The sequence below is a fragment of the Melanostigma gelatinosum genome (genome assembly GCF_949748355.1).
Source record: "Melanostigma gelatinosum genome assembly, chromosome: 2".
NCBI lineage: Eukaryota > Metazoa > Chordata > Actinopteri > Perciformes > Zoarcidae > Melanostigma > Melanostigma gelatinosum.
This window is the reverse complement of record NC_136635.1, coordinates 27,751,519-27,772,800: the sequence shown is the minus strand read 5'-3', so window position 1 is coordinate 27,772,800 and position 21,282 is coordinate 27,751,519. Positions and strand designations below refer to the sequence as shown.

The 21,282-nt window shown below is 44.5% G+C and overlaps 1 protein-coding gene across 1 annotated transcript in view; it reads left to right on the top strand.

Annotated features, from left to right (window-relative positions):
• Positions 1 to 21,282, top strand: part of itga11a (integrin, alpha 11a) — a 49,649-nt gene that overhangs the window by 21,215 nt on the left and 7,152 nt on the right. The window contains exons 11-21 of the mRNA XM_079281581.1: positions 98 to 242; positions 916 to 1,064; positions 2,333 to 2,476; positions 5,700 to 5,903; positions 7,027 to 7,157; positions 7,334 to 7,500; positions 17,550 to 17,689; positions 18,235 to 18,345; positions 18,471 to 18,556; positions 18,660 to 18,870; positions 19,025 to 19,123. Coding sequence (XP_079137707.1) covers positions 98 to 242; positions 916 to 1,064; positions 2,333 to 2,476; positions 5,700 to 5,903; positions 7,027 to 7,157; positions 7,334 to 7,500; positions 17,550 to 17,689; positions 18,235 to 18,345; positions 18,471 to 18,556; positions 18,660 to 18,870; positions 19,025 to 19,123 — 1,587 coding nt within the window. The remainder of the gene's footprint in view (positions 1 to 97; positions 243 to 915; positions 1,065 to 2,332; positions 2,477 to 5,699; positions 5,904 to 7,026; positions 7,158 to 7,333; positions 7,501 to 17,549; positions 17,690 to 18,234; positions 18,346 to 18,470; positions 18,557 to 18,659; positions 18,871 to 19,024; positions 19,124 to 21,282) is intronic.

The window sequence follows — 21,282 nt, the reverse complement described above, 5'->3', positions numbered from 1 at the left end:
CAGGCAGTGCAACCAGTTCATTCTCTACTCTTCTGCTGTGTGAAGAATAAAAAACAGTTCCCCCCCCCCCCCCCCCCCCCCCCCCCCTTCCGTACAGGACGGGATTCTGGTCGGTGCAGTCGGCGCTTACGATTGGAACGGAGCAGTGCTGAAGGAAACGCGACAGGGGAAGGTGGTCCCTCCCAAGTCTTCTTACACACAGGAGTTCCCTGAAGAGCTCAAAAACCACGGTGCCTACTTGGGTGAGTAACACCGTAGAAATTCATTTAATGGAGCGGGAAAATCACGACTGGATTGTGATGGGTGTCTATAATATGAAAAGAAATGCAGCAACAATGAAGGATATGCTTGAATAATGTGTATAACACCAGCCTTGTATTTCTACTTGTATTTCGTCCTGCTGGTAGAAGACCTGCGGTTTAACATTGACTATATTAGCTGCAACCCATCTAAGTGTACCCATTGCCCGAGTACTTCACATGATATCCAACCCCATCTCACTCCACCACCACAGATCTCTGCTTTTACCATCAGTGGTTTGTCTCTGAGCTTATCCACCAGGCTGCCAATGGACGCGATTCTAGACTCAATAGTAATATGAGGTGGAAGCATAATTTCGGAAAGGCAGGGAGAAAGTTAAAGCTGGGGGGAAAAAAGAGGGTATGAAGATGTGAGATGAAGGTGGAAAAGTATACGTGAGTGGAATTTTTAGTGGGAAAAGACGAAATAGAGGAAGAAATCTGAGAAACCTGAGAAACCAGAACATCCAGTTCTGCGTAACTGAATGCAGCTCACTGAGCTTCAACTCCTGCAGTTGCTGAGTTTCACTGTTTTTTTCTTGAGTCATGCAGATCACTGCTATGAAATTATGCTATGAACTGAGGCAGAATTATTTTGTGTGTTTTACATCATCAGGTTACACCGTGACGTCTGTGGTGTCGGCCAGAAACGGTCGTCTCCTCGTAGCGGGAGCTCCACGATTCAACCACACCGGGAAAGTCATCATCTTCACGTTGAAGAACTCGGGCAACCTCACCATCCTGCACTCTCTCAAAGGCCAGCAGGTAGTGTAGCAACCAGCACTCAGTTGCACACTGATGTTCTCCTTATGTCTTCTTTTAAAAGAATGCCGCAGTGCAACAAGAAATGTCATGAAACATTGTTGTAAAACTCTGCTCGTACCCCCGTCATTAAAGAGCAGGTCAGTCTTTATGAGTCTTTATTGCTCCTTTTTGGATGCATGAGATCATTTTTTTGTGTCAAGTTCAATTTAGGTGAAGTAAATAGCAAGCTTTTTTGTCGGTGCAAAACTCTGGGGGACCAGTGACCTGGAGAGCCTAAAATAGAGAACGCTATTGGAGCTTATTAGCTCTGCTGCACGATCCACTTTTATTTAAAATAGCAAAACCAGAATTACAACTGGCAGTGTAGTACACGAATTCAGCCAGATTTGGCAGTAGATCTTCTCTTTCTCTCCGTTTATGTCACTTTAGTACCTAGTTTATTCTGTATTTTCAACTTCTGAAAGCATTAGAATTATTCCAATCAAGGAACACACAAAATAAGACAAAATGGTCGAAAAATTCATCATGACATGCAGTATTTTTCAGAGGAAAAGGCCAATAGTCAAAAGGATTTTCATTTGAAATTCAACCTCAATAAAATGACGTCTCAACAACTACAGTCCAAATGTCATAAACATGACATACTGTGTTGATTGTCATGAAGACATTTTCCCTGAATGTGTAAATCTCTATTGCCAATGAAGTTTGATTTGGTGCTATAAATAAGTACTGTTGATGTTTAATTTTAGATCGAATCATCTGAGTCAATGTCCGCTACACTCATAACTGGCAACCCTTCACAGGCTGCCGGCCTGAAGAAGTCATCCTGCAGCAGCTTACATTGTACCTTGTCAGCAACAGCTCATCCAGAACAGCAGATGTTTTTTTGCAGAAAACTTTCTGGATCTCACAACTCTTGAGCAAAGAGCTTTTTAACAGGCAGATGTTTCTAATCTGAAAGCCAATAGATGATGTTCCGTCCACTCCAGTGACTGATCCAGTCTCCTTCCGAAAAGCTCTCACAGTCTGAGCATCTACAAAATCATTACGACTCTGACCACTTGCTTTGACACAACGCAGACCCCCATTTGCTTTAAACATTCATAAGCAACTCCAGATCATCAGTAAATCAGAAAACATGTGGATCAACAAACAGTGGAGGGGAATCCAAGAATTTCAGACCATATAATCACCTGTTGAATGAACGCTTTTAAGGGATTCAAACTGATGAATAACAAAGATCTACACAACATATACGTCTCTTTCAGATCGGCTCCTACTACGGCAGCGAGATCGCACCTCTGGATATTGACGGGGACGGCATAACTGACAACCTTTTGGTGGCAGCACCCATGTTCTTCAGTGGAGGCATGGAGAAGGGAAAGGTCTATATCTACAGAGTAACAGAGCTGGTGGGTACAAACTCTAAAAACGTAAACGTATGCAGAGACACATGCAGGGATTAATCAATTTCTGACACAAACACAGAATTGGGTCAACACCTGTTCAAACTTCGGACATTCCTGGTAATTTCTGCCTCACCGGAGGTGTCCGGTAACACTTTACAAACCAGACTCTGTTGCCTTCCAGCTCCACAGTTAGCACACTGACACGCTGCAGGCAGACATTTGACACATGCCCTCGTCCAGATCAAATGTGCAGATCAAATGCTTCCATGCCAGTGTGCAGATTTTAATAGATGTGCAGAGTGAACTCAATAGGAAAGTATTCTGCCCCTTCTAAAATCATTTCCAGCAAACCATTTGGAGGCGAGAGCTTTCTTCAACAGAAGTAAATTTCCCGGTGCTCCAGATCTGCTCATTGGAATAATAAATGTCTTCAGCTGTTTTTGAATCCATTGAACAGGCACGGAAGAGGCATTTAAATTTCTGGTCTGGAACCCAAACCACATCACAGCTGGCAGGCCAAGCTTAACAGTGAGAAGCAAAACACAAACGGAGAGAAATCCCTCTTTTAAAGAACGTCTGTCAACATCAGCACAGCAATAATTATCCCGATGTGGTTGATCCAGGTGGTGGCTGTAGATGCTTCACGGTGATATTGTTCTGGAAAACTATTTAAGGTTGGACACCCTGGTTCAAAAATGTGTCTGTGTGGTTCCAGTGACTATTAAACATCCACAATGTGATTATGCAGACTTGACTTTAAACAAAAAAAGCCTTTTCATTGGCTCTGAGCATATTTGCTGCTAACGATGTTGTGCCATGCTAGCAGCGTGGCTTTATATGGCGATGCTGGTCCAGACGGAAATATCTCACCAAAGAAAGCACGTGTTTCTTATGTCTGCCTGCAGGGCCGCACCTCAGTAGGATAAGTGTGCATTACTGTAAAAACCTCATGAAATGAGAGATGATGAAATGTTGAAGCGGCTTTCATCAATATTTTTACATCAACAATGGATCATCTTCTGATCCTACAGCATCACAGAGTCGCCAGCGTGGCTGTACTCTTGCCTTGTTTCATCTTCATTTCGTTTCTTCTTCATTCAAACACTCTGTCTTGACTTATCAGAGGTGTATAGGTCTGGCAGCTGGTCAAAGATAAAATTCCATTCTGACGCAAAACGTACTCCCGAGTTCACTGCACACTGGTTGTGACCCTTCATGGCCTCCTCACAAACCATGTGTTTGAAATTGAAACACTGCTGAATATATTTTCCCTCATTTCTCCATCAATCTCCCTCTTTGTCACGCACGCACACATCAGGTAGCGGAGAAGTAAAAGCCACCTTCCTAAATCATCTCCCTTCCCATTTATTCAACAGAAATAACAAGTGATCTCGTGTTTCGTCTGCCGACCCCAAAAATATATTGTGAGCTGAGATGCCAAGTTGACCAATGATATGCACGGCCACTGACGGAATGGAGTATTGGGCTCCATTTCGTCTTTTAAAAGCGTAGTTGCTTTCAAAGGCATGGATATTTTCCGTCTGACTTTACACTCGCTAAGAATAGAACTTCAAATAAATACACTAAAGCTATGCGCCGTTCTTTTAGGATCAAGAGGTACAATTCCTCCCTTTTTTGTTGCCAGATGTTTTAGATATTGGAGTTCAAAAAGGTGGAATTAAAGGATTATGTCGAAAACACAGAAGCCGATCCAAACTTTATCTTTCGTTTGATTAGATGAAAGATTCGAAAAAGAAACTTGTTTGTTACTTTATTTGTGTATGAATTCCAACATGATCAGCTAAACTAAAGACTAAAGATGGCTTTGAGATAACTGAAACAACAAACCCAGCTGTATTGAGGACAGAGAGGACAGCAATCTCTTCTTTGGTCTTGTTATGAGACATCTGAGACATCATTTGAAGAACAGATCAGCCCTCTGACATAAACTCTGCCAGAAGGCATGAATCAGCCCACTGGAGGAGACATACAGAATTTCTTTACCATATATGCTATTCTGAAAAATGTCCTTTTGGCAAATGCTTTTGCTTCCATTAAAGAGTGAATCCACATTATAGAAACAACATGTGTACTGTAAAGGCGTTCTGAGTGTTGTATATGCATTAGAATGTTAAGAATATTTACATGCAGAGTGTCATTTTCCAGGCTTCCTAGTTGCCTGTAACATTAACCCCAAAACAGATAAATCCTACACACATTATTTACAGTAGAGAGACAACTTTACATGTATATACACTTGTACATACTTGTATAAGATGTTTTAGACTATTATTTACCTTTACCTGACTGGCTTTGTTGTCCTTTTACCTTTTACCTGTTATTTTCTGTGTAAATACATTGAGAGAGGTGCAAAAGTCAAATGCCTTGTAACAGCACGCATACTTGTCCAAATAAAGCTGATTCTGATAATTAAGCATTTTTTTACATAAGTTGCAGTGAGTTACTTGCTTAATAATATTGATTTATTTGCAGGCAGTGAGGTAAATGTTGGCTGTGGAACATGGGGGGGTGGGGGGGGGGGGGGTCTTAACAGAAACTGATAGCTAGATCAGTAAAAGTAGGTTTTCAGTTTTTTGCTTGAATTTCCTGGCTGGGTTGAGACGCCTCAGCCAAATCCAAACCCGATTTGGGAGGCCGAAAAAAAAGGTGAACTATCTCCGTTACAACCAAACTCGTCGGTCTGAGATGCACACTGCTGTTGTCCTCACAGTGGATTTTGGGAAGTGACTTAACGGGAGCAAGTGATAAGCTGAACAGTTAGATGTTATGTAGATAGTTAAAAAAATAACACTCAGGGCTGTTTCTTAATGTTTAAAGAACAGATTAAAAGATCACATTTCTTTGGTTCTAGTCGATGTTTCTTGTGGTTTCTTGTAATGCAATAATTTGAGCACAATGACAGATATTGGTAAATTAGCCAAAACAATAGCCTCTAAAATATGTCTGATGATGCTGCGTTGTCCAGTTACTCATATACATGTCTGTCTCTGGGAATACATGACAGTATCATTTTCCATCTTGTGTTGTGGTTTAAAAATGTTTTTGTTCACTGATCTTGTTTGTTGCAGTTGATTATTATTTTTCCTTCAATAAAGCTAAAATCTATTTATCAACATCAATCCATCAATTCAAAGAAATCTAAGTTTCCCCTTGAGGGGAGAATGCCTTGAGATATTATGAAATCATGTTTCCCTTCATCCTTCAGAATCGTTTCATCCTTGAGGGGTCTTTGGAAATCCACAACGGGGGCCAGAATGCTCGCTTTGGCTCATCGCTCGCTCCTGTGCCAGATCTGAACGGTGATGGCTTCAATGACTTGGTGGTGGGGGCCCCACTGGAAGATGACCACAAAGGAGCCATTTATGTTTTCTTCAGCCAGCACAACAGAATACTACGCAAATACAAACAGGTAGGAGGTGAAAAAGAGAGCTGTTAAAAGACAAAGCCAGTGTGTTTGTATCCTTTTGTTTTGTTGCCCACTCACTTTAATGTACATATTACTGGTAATCATATCGAATAATATATGTTTTTCATTTGATTTGCCACCTTCCAGGTAGCTATTGATTAATGTTTATTAAAAAAAGACTTGAAACCTGCTTCAAGTAAGTGTCATTCTGTACAGTTCTGTACCAGATGTGTGACTTCCTCTAAAAGGCCGAGGTCAGTAAGAGGCAGACTGTCAATGAGGGCTAATAAAACCAGACAAGCAACAAGAGGGCCAGCAGGGAGCCGGCAGTAGTCGCGAGCCCACGGACAGGTTCCGAGTGGATATGAAGGCATGAGGGTGTGCAGGGAGGTGTGGAGAAAAGGTGTCTGTAGATTACGGGAACACACTGAGAGCAGCTACTGGACAGGTGGACAATAACAGGCTCTGCAACGACAGGAGAATGTCAGGCATGATAAACTGATTCAAGTCCTTTTATTTTGTATCGCCCAAAATCCAGAAGTACAGAAGGAACAACATAACAGAGTTACAACACATGAGTAGTAGGCAGAATAATGACGGACAAATTACGACCTCTGATAATAGCAGATGGAATGTGCAAAATAGAGTGATCTGAGGCAGCGGACTGTGAGTGACGATCGTGGTTTAAACCGAAGCAGGAAGCTCTGCGGTGAACAATTTAAGCCTTTAGTATGCTTCACAGAATGGTTGGTAGTAATGGAAAATAAAGTATTTGCAGTAAATGGGCGAAAACACAGACCTCAAGATCTTTTGTTCATCAAATTAAGTAAAGTAATGTCACGTTTGTCTTCTCTTTGTCATTGAAAATTGAGATGAGTTTACAGTACCACTCAGAAAATATTATTTTGGAGTGATGAAGGAAGCTTTTTTTTTTTTTTGTTATTCTTGAGTAAATTACTTTTTTTTAAATCTACAAGATTTAAATCTACATACTGTATTTGTGACTGCACAGTTTAATTGCACACACGACTCTTCCAGTAATGGCTTTAATCTCAACATCGTTCACTTTGGTTGTTGTTGTTGTGATCGGTGTTTGCTCAGACCTCCTCTTCTCTCTGTTTCTCAGAGGATAGCAGCAGCAGATTTGGCTCCTGGCCTGCTGTACTTTGGCCGCAGTATTCATGGCACAATGGACATGAACAATGATGGTTTAGTGGACCTGGCAGTAGGTTCCCTTGGTGCTGCTGTTCTCCTTTGGTTCGTATTTCACCCAGTAAATAATAATATCACTGAAGTTATTTCTGCAAAAGTACGAGGCGTCAGTTTCTTTAAAGACGTCCATCTTATTACTGCTGTGGTTTGCTCACTGTTACTTTTCCTGTTAAAACCCTCGAATAGAGATTTTTATTTCAAACACTTGTATGCCCTCGCAGGTCGCAGAGCGTTGTCCGGATATATACCACTGTCAGGTTTGAGCCCAGTAAGATCAACATCTTTGTGAAGGACTGTCAGAGGGGTGGCAAAGACGTGACCTGTATGTCAGCCATTGTGTGTTTCAACATCACTGCCAGGACAGCCATTCCTCCCACACAGGAAATTGGTAAGTCAGCAACAATAATCCACTGCTGTGGAAGCATTTCAGTAAATCTTCCCCCGTCGCTCCTCTTGTCTTTGCCTGATGTTTGGCATAAAAACCCCATTTAATCTATTGGTAAAGCAGACCCTTTTACATTTTGCACAACTTATCAAATCTATAGCTAGATAGATAGACAGACAGACAGACAGACAGACAGACAGACAGACAGACAGACAGAAACTTTATTCATCTCTACAATAAACTTTCTAGCAAGCGGCTTCCTGTAATATCTGCGACGGCTTCTTCCATTGAGAGTGGCGCCAAAGCGAAGCGTTTCTTTACCAGCAGTAAGGCATTCAGATCTCACTGCTGTTCTCTGCCAAAGCTAATGCTGCTGCCTCCCAAAAACAGGCATATCTGAACCACTCTGGTGATATCAAATGTTCCTTTTACTGTGTGAACATGGTTGGAATGTAAGTTTCTCACTGTCTTAAAAAAAGAGAGTCGTTTCTAATTGTTTGGTGGCGGTGGCGACAACTCAATCCGGCAGACGGGTGCCACCGATAGTAGCCCACCTGCATGTAACCGCAGGGGGTCTCTGCAATTTGTTTTAAGAGATACGACGGCCGGGTCCAGTTTCACTGTGTATCAGGTGCGAGGAAGCAGAGGTGCAGGGGGAGCGTGTTCTGAGTTAACCTCTCGACCCCACGACATCTTTCTCAAATCTATAGGACGTGGCAAAACAGAGTATAGAGGAAGAAGAGCGGGACTTATCTTGTTTTTGCTGGTTACTTACCGTGGAACACCTTTATTTAATTTCCCCCTCTTTGCCATGTCTGGCTGGTGTTGGGGTCTGATAAATGGCTTCAACATGTGCTGTGGACAAAGACAATCGGGCCTTCACTGTTTCAAGCAAAGGTCTCATCCTGACTTGTAGTTTGAGGAGAGCAAAGGGATTTCACACTCAGGTGTGAATTCCCCCCCCCCAAATAACCATGGTAACCGCGGCAATCTCATTGGCCGAGAGCCAAGAGAACCCAGGACCCCTGTGGTTCAGCCGATGTTCTATAAAACTGTTTTTAGTTCACACTTCTACGCTTTTCCCCCTTCGACCTCGGTTGAGTTAGGAGGCACACAAGGCTCTTCGCTCGGACACCCCCGTCCAGGCCACAGAAGAACCAGCTTTCCCCCTTCGACCTCGGTTGAGTTAGGAGGCACACAACCGCTCTCTTCGCCCGGACACCCCCCCCCCCCGTCCAGGCCACAGAGAATCCAGCTTTTCCCCCTTCGACCTCGGTTGAGTTAGGAGGCACACAACCGCTCTCTTCGCCCGGACCCCCCCCCCCGTCCAGGCCACAGAGAATCCAGCTTTTCCCCCTTCGACCTCGGTTGAGTTAGGAAGCACGCAACCGCTCTTCACCCGGACCTTCGTCCTGGACGCATGAAGACACCTCGGCCTCTCCCCCCCCCTCCAGCACGCACGAGGCCACGAGGAAACAACGGCCCTCAAACCCTCAAACCCTGACAGGTCACGAGCCATTTCGCTGGACGAAACAGCCCGCGAAACGAATCCGCATCAGCGATCCGTTCTCTGCTTTTTGTTTCTTTTTATTTTGTGCACCAACCGGCACAGAGGAGCCCGACGAAGCCTCGCTCCTCTCGTGACCGAGGATTCCCGGCAAGACGCGCAGACACGTCGTCTCATCCGAAGTTAACTGTTCTCCCTGCAGCGAGTACAGACCGGACCTGCGTTTGCTCCAGAGCCACGCTAACGGACCGAAGCCGCGCCAGCTCACCGCCGCGCGACACACAGCGCCCGCTGCAAAGCCGCGCCGACCCGCAAGCTCCCCCCTGTCCCCCTTCCCGACGAGGAAAACGGACAGCTTTGCCACAAACACTTCCACGTTGCAACGAAGCATCTACAAGTAAGATTCTTGGCATTTGGGCATAGCTTAGCTTAAATTAACTTAAGTTTAATTCAGGCCATTCATTTATATGTTGATATTCCCGTGTTTTTGTGTGTTTAAGACTGTCGCGTGATATTGAGGTATTACGCAATCATTACGGCGCAGAGAAGCGCCGCTGTATTTGTGTATCAACTATGACTGTTTCTTTGGGATTAATTTCATTCATTGTCTTCCACTCCGTGTGGAAGTTCTCTTTTCATTAACTCGACTCGGTGAGTGAGCTGAGGTGCGTGGTTTATCACGGCATAAGTTACCGGCAGTTCTCAAGACGACAGCGGTATATTTATGCGTGATAGAGCCAGCCAACTCAGGCTCACTACAACGCGCACCGCGCGCAGAAGTCTGATTCATGAGCCCCCACCTTTTTTCTCTTTCCTCCTTTCACGAAACGCACATACACATAGCTCCTAATTCTACCCCTGGGGAACCTCGTTCAAACGAGCGCCTCACATCACGTGCTGCCCAGGCAAACGTGAATTACGTACAGCAGCCTAACTGCCATTTTGTCCGGGTCCCTCGACTCCGCCATCTTTGTAGTTTTTAGCTGTAGTTCTTAAGGCCCCTCCCCTTTGGCCAGCGTCACTCGACGCCGCCATCTTTGTAGTCTTTAGCGTAGCTGTAAGACTCCCTCCTTTTCACCCACAGACCCACACACACACACACACACACACACACACACACACAGACATACACCCTCATCCACTTTATTCATTCTTTAGTTTAGGCATATAAAATTGTATGATAACGTTTGTTGGTTGCAATATTAATTGATTTGATCATTTATTATTTTGATTCAATAAACTCTGTTATACTTTCAGGAGCAGTCGTCTGTGATTACTTGTGCATATGTATTTGATAAGACTGTATGTAGTAGCCGGTGCTCGAACTTAAAACCTTCACTGTCACTGAATGTATAGTCATACGCAGACTATTGACATTATGAGTGACTACTAATTATGAGACTTAGTTTTATCGTTTGGTTATTGGTCCCTGTTCGCAGGGTGGTGCCCCGTTTATATTAATAATCATTAATAATTGTTACATACATCAATAATTCTATTGATGTCAAGAATTCAGTTTCTTAAATGCTGATAACCCAAACACGCTCCCTTAGTTCCCAACATAATGGTGCCCCGTGTGAGGCTACGTTATTCCAGTTCTGTTACAGTATATATGCACAGTAATCCATAATTATTTTTGAATAATTAATTTTCCAAAAAAATATTTTTTCCGAAAAATTATTTTTTTTCTTCTTTTGAATGATCCAAATTCCTGGAACTTATTTCCCAAAATAGGTAGGCTTTGATCTTCAAAATCTTGTCTTATTGTAATACAATTTTTTTGATTTTAAATCCAGATTTTTAATCTTAATCTTTAATTCCCTTCTCGAAATTTTATTTCGTTTCCAGGTTTAATTATTCGTTTCATTTCTTAAAACTAACAGCCAGCTGTGTAGTAGATTTGATTGTTTATTTGTAATACCTTGCTTGCTTTCTTAAATCCCTCAAAGAAGTTACACACAGCTGTCACAGGCCCAAAGTGCTAAAACCACATTAGCATTTTCGCACCTCTGGCTGCAAAGCAGTAGTGATACCTCAGAGCAGCAACAGTAGAAACGTAAGTCACAGAGCTAGACATTTCACTGTGCGCCTGCATGAACCGTAACACTAACAGTAATTAACATCGAACAGTAGAAATCCTAAGTTACAGAACTAGAAATTTCACTGCATGAACCGTAAACACTAACAGTTTCCGTTCTAACACTAGGGAATTAACAACCACTGGGAGTCGTGCTCATTAGAGAGAATGAGCGACGAGAAATTCCCCATTCCTGGAGCTGTAGCTCCAGAAGACACCGCATTACGAGATGCGGTGGCTGATGTCCTCGGACTCACAGCAAAGGAAAGAGAGTACTTTGCAAAATACACTGCTGTCCTATGCGACGAGCAATTAGAGCAGCTGGTGGCTTATGTAAATAACTCAGCAGATAACAGAGAACGCCTGATTCAGGACGTAATCGGCGAAATACTGCTCATCTACCATCAGAAAATGCAGCTGCAAGCTGCCCGAACCCGGGCACAGAGCGACGAGCAGCAACGCGAGATCTGGACACTCCGAACAGAGGTTCAGGAGTTGTCACGTGACTGTAGAGCCCTACAGTCAGAAAATAGTAGCCTGCGCAGTGACCTCAGAGAGGTCAACCTAGAACTCTCTAAAGCATCAGAGAGTGATGACAAACTGAAAGCGCTTCAAGGTGTTCCAGCAACCCCGGTAGGTACTGCTACCCCCTATCGAGCCTTTCAGCCCAGTCATTTCTTGGTCTCGGCTCCCTCATTCCCCGAGACCCGAACCACCTTGCATTTCTTGAAGGCGACATCCCCAACCAGGAGGAGAGAGGACCAACACCAGGTCCTAGACAGCCCAGGTGGCTTCAAAACCACCTCAGGCGAACGCAATCCTCCACGCAGTTCACGCGCGCGACAAGAACTGACCCCATCCCCCTCAGGGAGGGAGGATGATAGTCGTTACCACCATCGCGAGTATGGAGACTCAGACGACTCGGACGGCCCAGGCCCCATCAACCTTGGAGGCCTGCGTACTCGGCAGATTGAGTCTCAGGTAAAAGACGTAGAGCGCTTTAACCCCGATAATCACGACTCGAGCATCGATGACTACCTAAGGGAGATCGATCGCTGCCTCCTTGACCTATCGCGCCCCTCATCGCGCGAAAAGCTAAAGCTAGTGTGGAAAACCACTGCGCGAAGCGTCCACGCTTTCATTAAAACGCTCCAGCCGAGCATCCGCGACTGCTATTCATCCCTTTGTCACGCCCTTAGGGAGGAGTACTCCCTGTACACCGACCCAGCTTCTGCCACCCTCGGCGCCTTTGCCATTCCCCCGGAAAGGCTAGAGTCTCCGAGAGACTACTTCAGCCGCTTGAGATCTGCGTACTTCCAAGGACGTAATGCCCCAGGTCTAGAAGACCATGCCTTCAAGTCGCTATTCCTGCACAATCTCCACGACAACGTGAGATACGATGTTACTATGCACTGCAGAACGAGTAACCTCACCATGCCAGAGATTAGGAAATATGCGCAACTTGCATGGAAGACACGCGGACGGCCGACAAATCGGTACGAAGACACCGCCATAGTCTTAGGCATCCAACAGTCGAGCGACTCCGACCTAGCGTCGGAAGACGACGAGAGGACTTGGCCTAGCGAGCCCTGGTCACCCCCGAGGAACAGACGACCCTGGCGGTCGAAAGACCAACGGAACCAGGGGGGTGAAAGACGCCCTCAAGGGCAACACATCAGGTCACGCTGACTCGCAGCTCACCTGACTAAGCCAAGTGACCTTTCCCTCTGCTGCCAAGTCGACGTGGTAGGGGGGGGGAAGAGAACTCAGCACACTTCCGGAAACGACCACTCCCATTTCGCACCTCGTTCTTCAACCTTCTTGGGCGACCTTGTTCGCAAAGGCAATGCCCGTTATGTATAAATCTATACATATTCTTCAGTCCTACTGGGGGGTCATAACACTCTTGCTCGACCCGACTCCGGGTCAGAAACGAGCCTCATGTCTTCCCCCACCTTTTCGCATACACCTCTAGGGTGCCACAACCTTAGAGGCCCTTCGAGCACCCTAGCTCGTAAAACCTTTCGTCAACTAAGCCTTGTTCTCCTGCTCTGTCAGCATGATCCACCTCCAGCTTGTTCAACGAAGCCACCGCCTTCTTTCAGCCGAGTCATCGCCCGGGCCTGTCAAGTCGCCAGTGCCGTAGGTAACTGAACTTGACCTGTGCGCCGGACCTGTCTCCATCTCTAATTAGGAGGGTGGGGGGAGGGAGATATCACCAGCCCGCCATGACACACTCCAGAGTGAAACTGTTCGCGACGTTTCCCTGAGTGCTGACGGTAACGTGGGATATCCGCCCTCGCCACTTGAACAGCGCGAGGGGGGTGGGATCTCTGACAACAGAAACTTAGAGAGATGCACTTCACAGGAAGTACACTCTAATCTCGCCAGTGCCGAAACCAACCGGCAGAATGGCAGCTTACTATTGACTACTAACGTTTAACTGCATGCTCCAACTCACCCTGTAGACATGCACTAACCGCTAACACATCCAACTTCAACCAGAACAGTTGCATGACCTGACAAACCATTGCGACTGTAAACTGATGCTCCACTCTCATAGAGAACCCTTTGCATGCTTTATAGACTCTGTCAGAAGTAACCAGAGAAGACATAACCTCTGCCGTAGCAGTCAGATTTAACCCAGGACCTCATCCGAGAAGGCTCAGCTGTCAACAGCGGGAGCAGCGAAAGACCAGCCTAGCTAGTCACACTAGCCGTGCTAAAGAAATCTGTAAATCTGCTACCACTACTGTTATGCAACCCTCACAGGTACCTCTGGCCTATAGTCTGGGCAACGCAACTCCAATATCGATAGATTCTAAAACTTAGACACAGGACTCGCTCTAAATCTACCGATTAGAGAGAGGTAGACGCACATATCATGTACTAATAGATCCAGAAGCGACAGACTAACTGGATTCCCTCCTATTCGTAACACCACGTAGCCAACCTACGACTGCTCCGCCGACGGACTCCAGTCCTGTCTAGGAGGTGAACCAGTAACCACTGTTTGCCCCTCACCTGCTTCTTGTCTTTCTATTCTTTCCTTCTCTCTCTTTTGTGTTTTGTTTTGTTTATTTGGGTTGTTACTTTCTTTGACACTATGCCGCAATGCTAGATTATCACAACATCATAATAGCGATTGAATTATTTGGGAATAATGTTTTGCTCACCTATGATTTGAATTGTGTATGATAGTAGATGTAGGTAGAAGTAGTTAAAGTCATCTGCCCAGATGCCACCTTAGTCATCTGCCCAGATGCCAATGAACTCTGAACAATGAACTCTGAACTTGAACACCATGAACTTGACCACTATGAACCTTGAACTCTATGAACAATGAACACTGCCTGTTTTAACCACTGCTTTTGGTCTCAGGAACACTTGGACTGTCTCACCTCTTCAGGTTTCCCCACCACATGGATGCACATGCCAGCCCTTGGTTTGCTCTAAAGACCGAAGCCAACATCTCGCTCTTCAGAACAAAGGGGGGATGTTGGGGTCTGATAAATGGCTTCAACATGTGCTGTGGACAAAGACAATCGGGCCTTCACTGTTTCAAGCAAAGGTCTCATCCTGACTTGTAGTTTGAGGAGAGCAAAGGGATTTCACACTCAGGTGTGAATTCCCCCCCCCCAAATAACCATGGTAACCGCGGCAATCTCATTGGCCGAGAGCCAAGAGAACCCAGGACCCCTGTGGTTCAGCCGATGTTCTATAAAACTGTTTTTAGTTCACACTTCTACGCTTTTCCCCCTTCGACCTCGGTTGAGTTAGGAGGCACACAAGGCTCTTCGCTCGGACACCCCCGTCCAGGCCACAGAAGAACCAGCTTTCCCCCTTCGACCTCGGTTGAGTTAGGAGGCACACAACCGCTCTCTTCGCCCGGACACCCCCCCCCCCCGTCCAGGCCACAGAGAATCCAGCTTTTCCCCCTTCGACCTCGGTTGAGTTAGGAGGCACACAACCGCTCTCTTCGCCCGGACCCCCCCCCCCGTCCAGGCCACAGAGAATCCAGCTTTTCCCCCTTCGACCTCGGTTGAGTTAGGAAGCACGCAACCGCTCTTCACCCGGACCTTCGTCCTGGACGCATGAAGACACCTCGGCCTCTCCCCCCCCCTCCAGCACGCACGAGGCCACGAGGAAACAACGGCCCTCAAACCCTCAAACCCTGACAGGTCACGAGCCATTTCGCTGGACGAAACAGCCCGCGAAACGAATCCGCATCAGCGATCCGTTCTCTGCTTTTTGTTTCTTTTTATTTTGTGCACCAACCGGCACAGAGGAGCCCGACGAAGCCTCGCTCCTCTCGTGACCGAGGATTCCCGGCAAGACGCGCAGACACGTCGTCTCATCCGAAGTTAACTGTTCTCCCTGCAGCGAGTACAGACCGGACCTGCGTTTGCTCCAGAGCCACGCTAACGGACCGAAGCCGCGCCAGCTCACCGCCGCGCGACACACAGCGCCCGCTGCAAAGCCGCGCCGACCCGCAAGCTCCCCCCTGTCCCCCTTCCCGACGAGGAAAACGGACAGCTTTGCCACAAACACTTCCACGTTGCAACGAAGCATCTACAAGTAAGATTCTTGGCATTTGGGCATAGCTTAGCTTAAATTAACTTAAGTTTAATTCAGGCCATTCATTTATATGTTGATATTCCCGTGTTTTTGTGTGTTTAAGACTGTCGCGTGATATTGAGGTATTACGCAATCATTACGGCGCAGAGAAGCGCCGCTGTATTTGTGTATCAACTATGACTGTTTCTTTGGGATTAATTTCATTCATTGTCTTCCACTCCGTGTGGAAGTTCTCTTTTCATTAACTCGACTCGGTGAGTGAGCTGAGGTGCGTGGTTTATCACGGCATAAGTTACCGGCAGTTCTCAAGACGACAGCGGTATATTTATGCGTGATAGAGCCAGCCAACTCAGGCTCACTACAACGCGCACCGCGCGCAGAAGTCTGATTCATGAGCCCCCACCTTTTTTCTCTTTCCTCCTTTCACGAAACGCACATACACATAGCTCCTAATTCTACCCCTGGGGAACCTCGTTCAAACGAGCGCCTCACATCACGTGCTGCCCAGGCAAACGTGAATTACGTACAGCAGCCTAACTGCCATTTTGTCCGGGTCCCTCGACTCCGCCATCTTTGTAGTTTTTAGCTGTAGTTCTTAAGGCCCCTCCCCTTTGGCCAGCGTCACTCGACGCCGCCATCTTTGTAGTCTTTAGCGTAGCTGTAAGACTCCCTCCTTTTCACCCACAGACCCACACACACACACACACACACACACACACACACACAGACATACACCCTCATCCACTTTATTCATTCTTTAGTTTAGGCATATAAAATTGTATGATAACGTTTGTTGGTTGCAATATTAATTGATTTGATCATTTATTATTTTGATTCAATAAACTCTGTTATACTTTCAGGAGCAGTCGTCTGTGATTACTTGTGCATATGTATTTGATAAGACTGTATGTAGTAGCCGGTGCTCGAACTTAAAACCTTCACTGTCACTGAATGTATAGTCATACGCAGACTATTGACATTATGAGTGACTACTAATTATGAGACTTAGTTTTATCGTTTGGTTATTGGTCCCTGTTCGCAGGGTGGTGCCCCGTTTATATTAATAATCATTAATAATTGTTACATACATCAATAATTCTATTGATGTCAAGAATTCAGTTTCTTAAATGCTGATAACCCAAACACGCTCCCTTAGTTCCCAACACTGGTAATGCGTGCCAGATGTGCTGGTGTTTGTAAGTTCGCTGTGGTCTATTGCAAAAAAGGGAACCATTTTTTTTCATCAATCTTATTTATGCAAATATCTATTTACAGTATTTGAGAGAAAAGACTCAAGTAGCTCATTTTAATTTGCCCTTTGTGGGACTTAGAAGTAAGATACTGATGACAAAAGTTGCTGTGTGGCCACATAGCTCTTAAAAATGAAGAAGTGCCAGAGCCAACTTATTTACTTCAAATATATAATAGTTGATATCATGATCATTTTTGATATGGTGGGTGAAAAGTGGAGAAAAGCTTCCAATTCTATGTCCATTATGTCCATAGTGTGTTCGTGTAAGATGTATCCGTCTCTCTAATTCTCTAGTTGACCCCAAACGCACAAGTTCACCCTTCGTAGATTTTTCTTCATGCCATGAAAACACGATGCACTAAATAGAAAGCCGTTTAAACAATGTGGCCTGGAAACGACTCTGCACTGAAGCCAGGGGGTTTTGGATTTGTGTATATTCTTGGTCACACATTCATCAGATGTTCAGAGTCAGTGATGTCATTTACCAAAGCCCGATGCCGCCATTTGTCAATTAGTCTGCATCTAACCCAAGTACAAACAAAAGCCTGTCCATCTTAGAAACATTTTAACACAAATAGAAAAGGACCTTTTTATGATTTCACAGAGACATGTTTTTAACTCTTCCTATGTCCCACCAGGGATCAAATACAATGTCTCCATTGCGGAAAGACGTTTCAATCCTCGGGCCATACTGGACAACCCCAACAAGCTGCACCCTAAAAACCTGACCATCTTCCCTGGAGAAGAGACCTGCGAACACATCTACTTCCACGTCATGGTGAGGCCCATGATGTCGGTGACTAAAGTCTCATGAGACAGCAATGAGACCATTGGCTTTAAAATGTATTTGTTTGTTTCATTTAAAGTTAGTTGATGTCCTAGATTGATAATTCATACGAGGACTAATGTTTCCCAGTGTTCTTAGAATAGGTGAGATGGCTGGAAGATGTATTTTACAAATGGGATTCTGTGGTAGTCTTAGTATCAAGTGGAAGTTAAAATGTTTTTTGACAAGAGTTCAGTTCTGGCAGAATCACTGGATTTTTCTTGAAATATAAAGAGTCAAACTTCAGCATGTTGCATTTCAGCAAATCATCCCTCAGTCTTAAAACGTCATTATTGATCTTGGTCTCGCACATTGGTCAAAACCAACACACACTGCACATTAAAATGAGATTAAAATCATATCTTTCGAGTATTTCTGCATCTTGTACATTTGTGTAAACTTTTTGTGTAAACACACATTTCGAGCGCCATAGATAAAGTGCCTTGATAAATGACTAAATCCACAGACTAATCTTTCAACTTAATGTTTTATATTAGGAGACCACAGACTACGCACGGCCCATAGTGTTTGCTGCTCAATTGGGGCTACAAGATCCAGCCCAAGGACCAGTTCTAGACGACAGCTGGCCTACCGTTGTGAGGACTGAGGTGAGACACAATCATGCAAATTGTCCTTTCTTTGCCTTCAAGTTATTCGAAAGACACTCCCATGAATGAAATGAAAGGATTGGTAGTTTCTTTGACTTGACGGGGACGCTCTTCTCTTTGTCCAGCTGCCCTTCTGGAACGGCTGCGACGAGGACGACCGCTGCATACCTGACCTGGCTCTGCAGAGCATGACCGACCTGATGACTCGAAAGTAGGTTCACGCATGAGAATATGCAGGCGCCCAAGTAAAACTGGTCCTCAGCTGCTCTGTTACGAATTATTTCACTTTTCTTTCCCCCCCCCCCGCCTTTCAGTCAGTTCTGTGCGCACCCTGTACAGTCTCGCGGTGCTTTCTGCCGCCATCTCAGTGAAGGAGGGAGCGAGGAATCTCTGCGGGTTCTGGAGGGAAACAGGAGGAGGATGGTGGTGGATGTCCGGTTGGAGAACAAAGGAGAGAACGCCTACAACGCTCGCCTAAATATCACCTACACACCCAATCTACGCTTCTCTAGCCTCAGAGTCAAGGTGCATTACCATCAGCCAAACTCGTAAAGGCTTATAAATATAGTTGTACCGTGCTATTTGTAGATTATAATGCATTGTGAGTATGTTTATAATGCATTAATGACATGGACGTGGTCGAAAGTGTTACCAAAAACTGTTGTTATTTGTGATCCAGGACAATTCTGACATCAAAATAGAATGTTTCATTGAGGACAAACTGAGGAATGAGAAGATCTGCAACGTCAGTGCACCGTTCATGAGGGCCAAAACTCAGGTGAGACTTCACACTCTAAATCCATGAAATTATTCATTATTTAACAATCCACCAGTTGTTGTTTTAAATGCCAAAAAAAGTGGGCTTTCATTGTGGAGTTGTTTCGCTGTTTGTTAATTAAAAACACTTGGTGTGTGGTTGTATGTTTTGCTGTTATCAAATCAAAATGATGGATTGGCAGATTTGCAGGTTTTGCACTTATTCTTTGTATTATATCTGACATTTTGTTCCTGGGTGTCCACGAAAGTCATGTGTTTTACTTCAGAATCATTATCTCTGTATTTATCTGGCCGAATGGAAAGCAGATGTAAAAGTTGGTCTTTTCCATTCACAAGAAAATCATTTTCATACTGATTCCCAGATTTAATAAAACTCAGTTCAGATGGTGGCACTTTTGACTGAGATACAAAAATCCCCGTCAGAGCAACCTCACAGCCCGCATGTAATGTGATGAAAAGCTTCCAACGTGGGCCACATTAGATCACAGGCGCCCAAAACACACGCTGCAGGCTTTAGATGACCGTGACAGACCACGCTGGTAAATGTAAAACCCACAAGCCAACCAGGAGAGCCCAGTTCAGTTCTGGTTTGTGAACTAACCTTTCTAAATTCTGACATGAAAGTCCAGAGTGTCGAAACCTAAACATTCCCATCTCTATTTAACTTTCTAACTGTAAGAAATGTGAGGAGGGAGCAACTTTAATATAGATTGGATCTTAATCATGTCCTTATTAGTACATCAGTTGACAAAGCTTGCAGTGGCTCATCAAGTCAAAACAACACATTAGAGGTTAAGATCAATGTCCTTTTTTTTAATAACTGTGACTCAACATTATTTACAGTTCTATGCATAAAGGATGATCCCCACAAAGCACATCACGATGTTGAAACTTACTATTTTGTTCAGTTTCCCAGAGCAGTGACAAACTCCTGAAAGCCTGACCGTAGGTTGTTAGAGACGTTCTTCCAAACTGGGAAGCTGTTTCCTGTTTTTTAACTGTAGATTTTTTTTATGTGACAAAGATCATGCTTTTTCCAGAGCTTTCGACTACAACCCACGGCCTTCTTCAGTCCATGTAACGTGCTCAGTTGCCTCCAGCAAGTCAGCAACCTCCCGGTCTGAAAAGTGACGCCAATGCGGAAGTGCCTTAAAGTTGCATTATTTATAATGTTTAATATTAATATTTATTTATAATATTTATGTATTTCTAATAGTCAGCAGACGTCCTCTAGGCAAGTTTATTTGTATAGCATATTTCAACAACAAGGCAATTCAAAGTGCTTCATAAAACCATTAAAAGCATCAAAACATGAGGCAAAAGAAAAGGAGATTTAAAAACGAATGGTCCTCTAGTTGCAAAAAGATGTCGGATTGTATAGAAGTCTATGAGAAAATGATTCTACTTCTCATTTGATGTAGTACCTCAGTAAACATGTTCAACACGAGTTGATAGTCTCAATCGCGAGTAGAGATGTTCTGATACCATCTTATCCTTCCTGATTCCGATACCTGAACTTGATACAATGTGTGTTTAAATAATATATGTAGATATATACGTATATATATATGCACTATGTGATTGACAGGTTGCTACCGCTGCGTATTTTGGTCTGGGTGTTGTCCGTGCTCTCATCTTTAACCCGTTCACAGTGTGTTTTCAGTTCACGACAGTTAATTGTAACATTATTGTCGCCTATAAATGTCAGTCAAGCAATACTGTCTTCCTCTATACACCATAACAATTTTAATGAGCGTTCCATTTGGTTCCAAGATTCATCTTAGCAACACGGTAAATAGAACAAAAAACACTTTCTCCCTGAGCCATTCACATCATTTTCTCCCCACTTTAGCCTGGTGCACCAGGTGACACTGAGATACCGAGAGGTTTTGTCCTCATCTGTTACTGATTCTCACGTTCAATTCTGCGGTTTCAAGCCTTTCCACAGGCTTGTAATGTCAACAACATTGATGAGACTCCAGTGTGTTTTACAGCACAGCATCGAGTTTTATTTTTAAGAGGGTGATGTTTGAATTAACTTTGATCGGGATGACACTGATGGTACATCGCGCCGTGCATTTAAAAGCCATTAAGCATTGAGCAGATTATACCGAAGTCATCTTTTCCATTGACGTCTGCTGACAAATACCGTAGGAATGA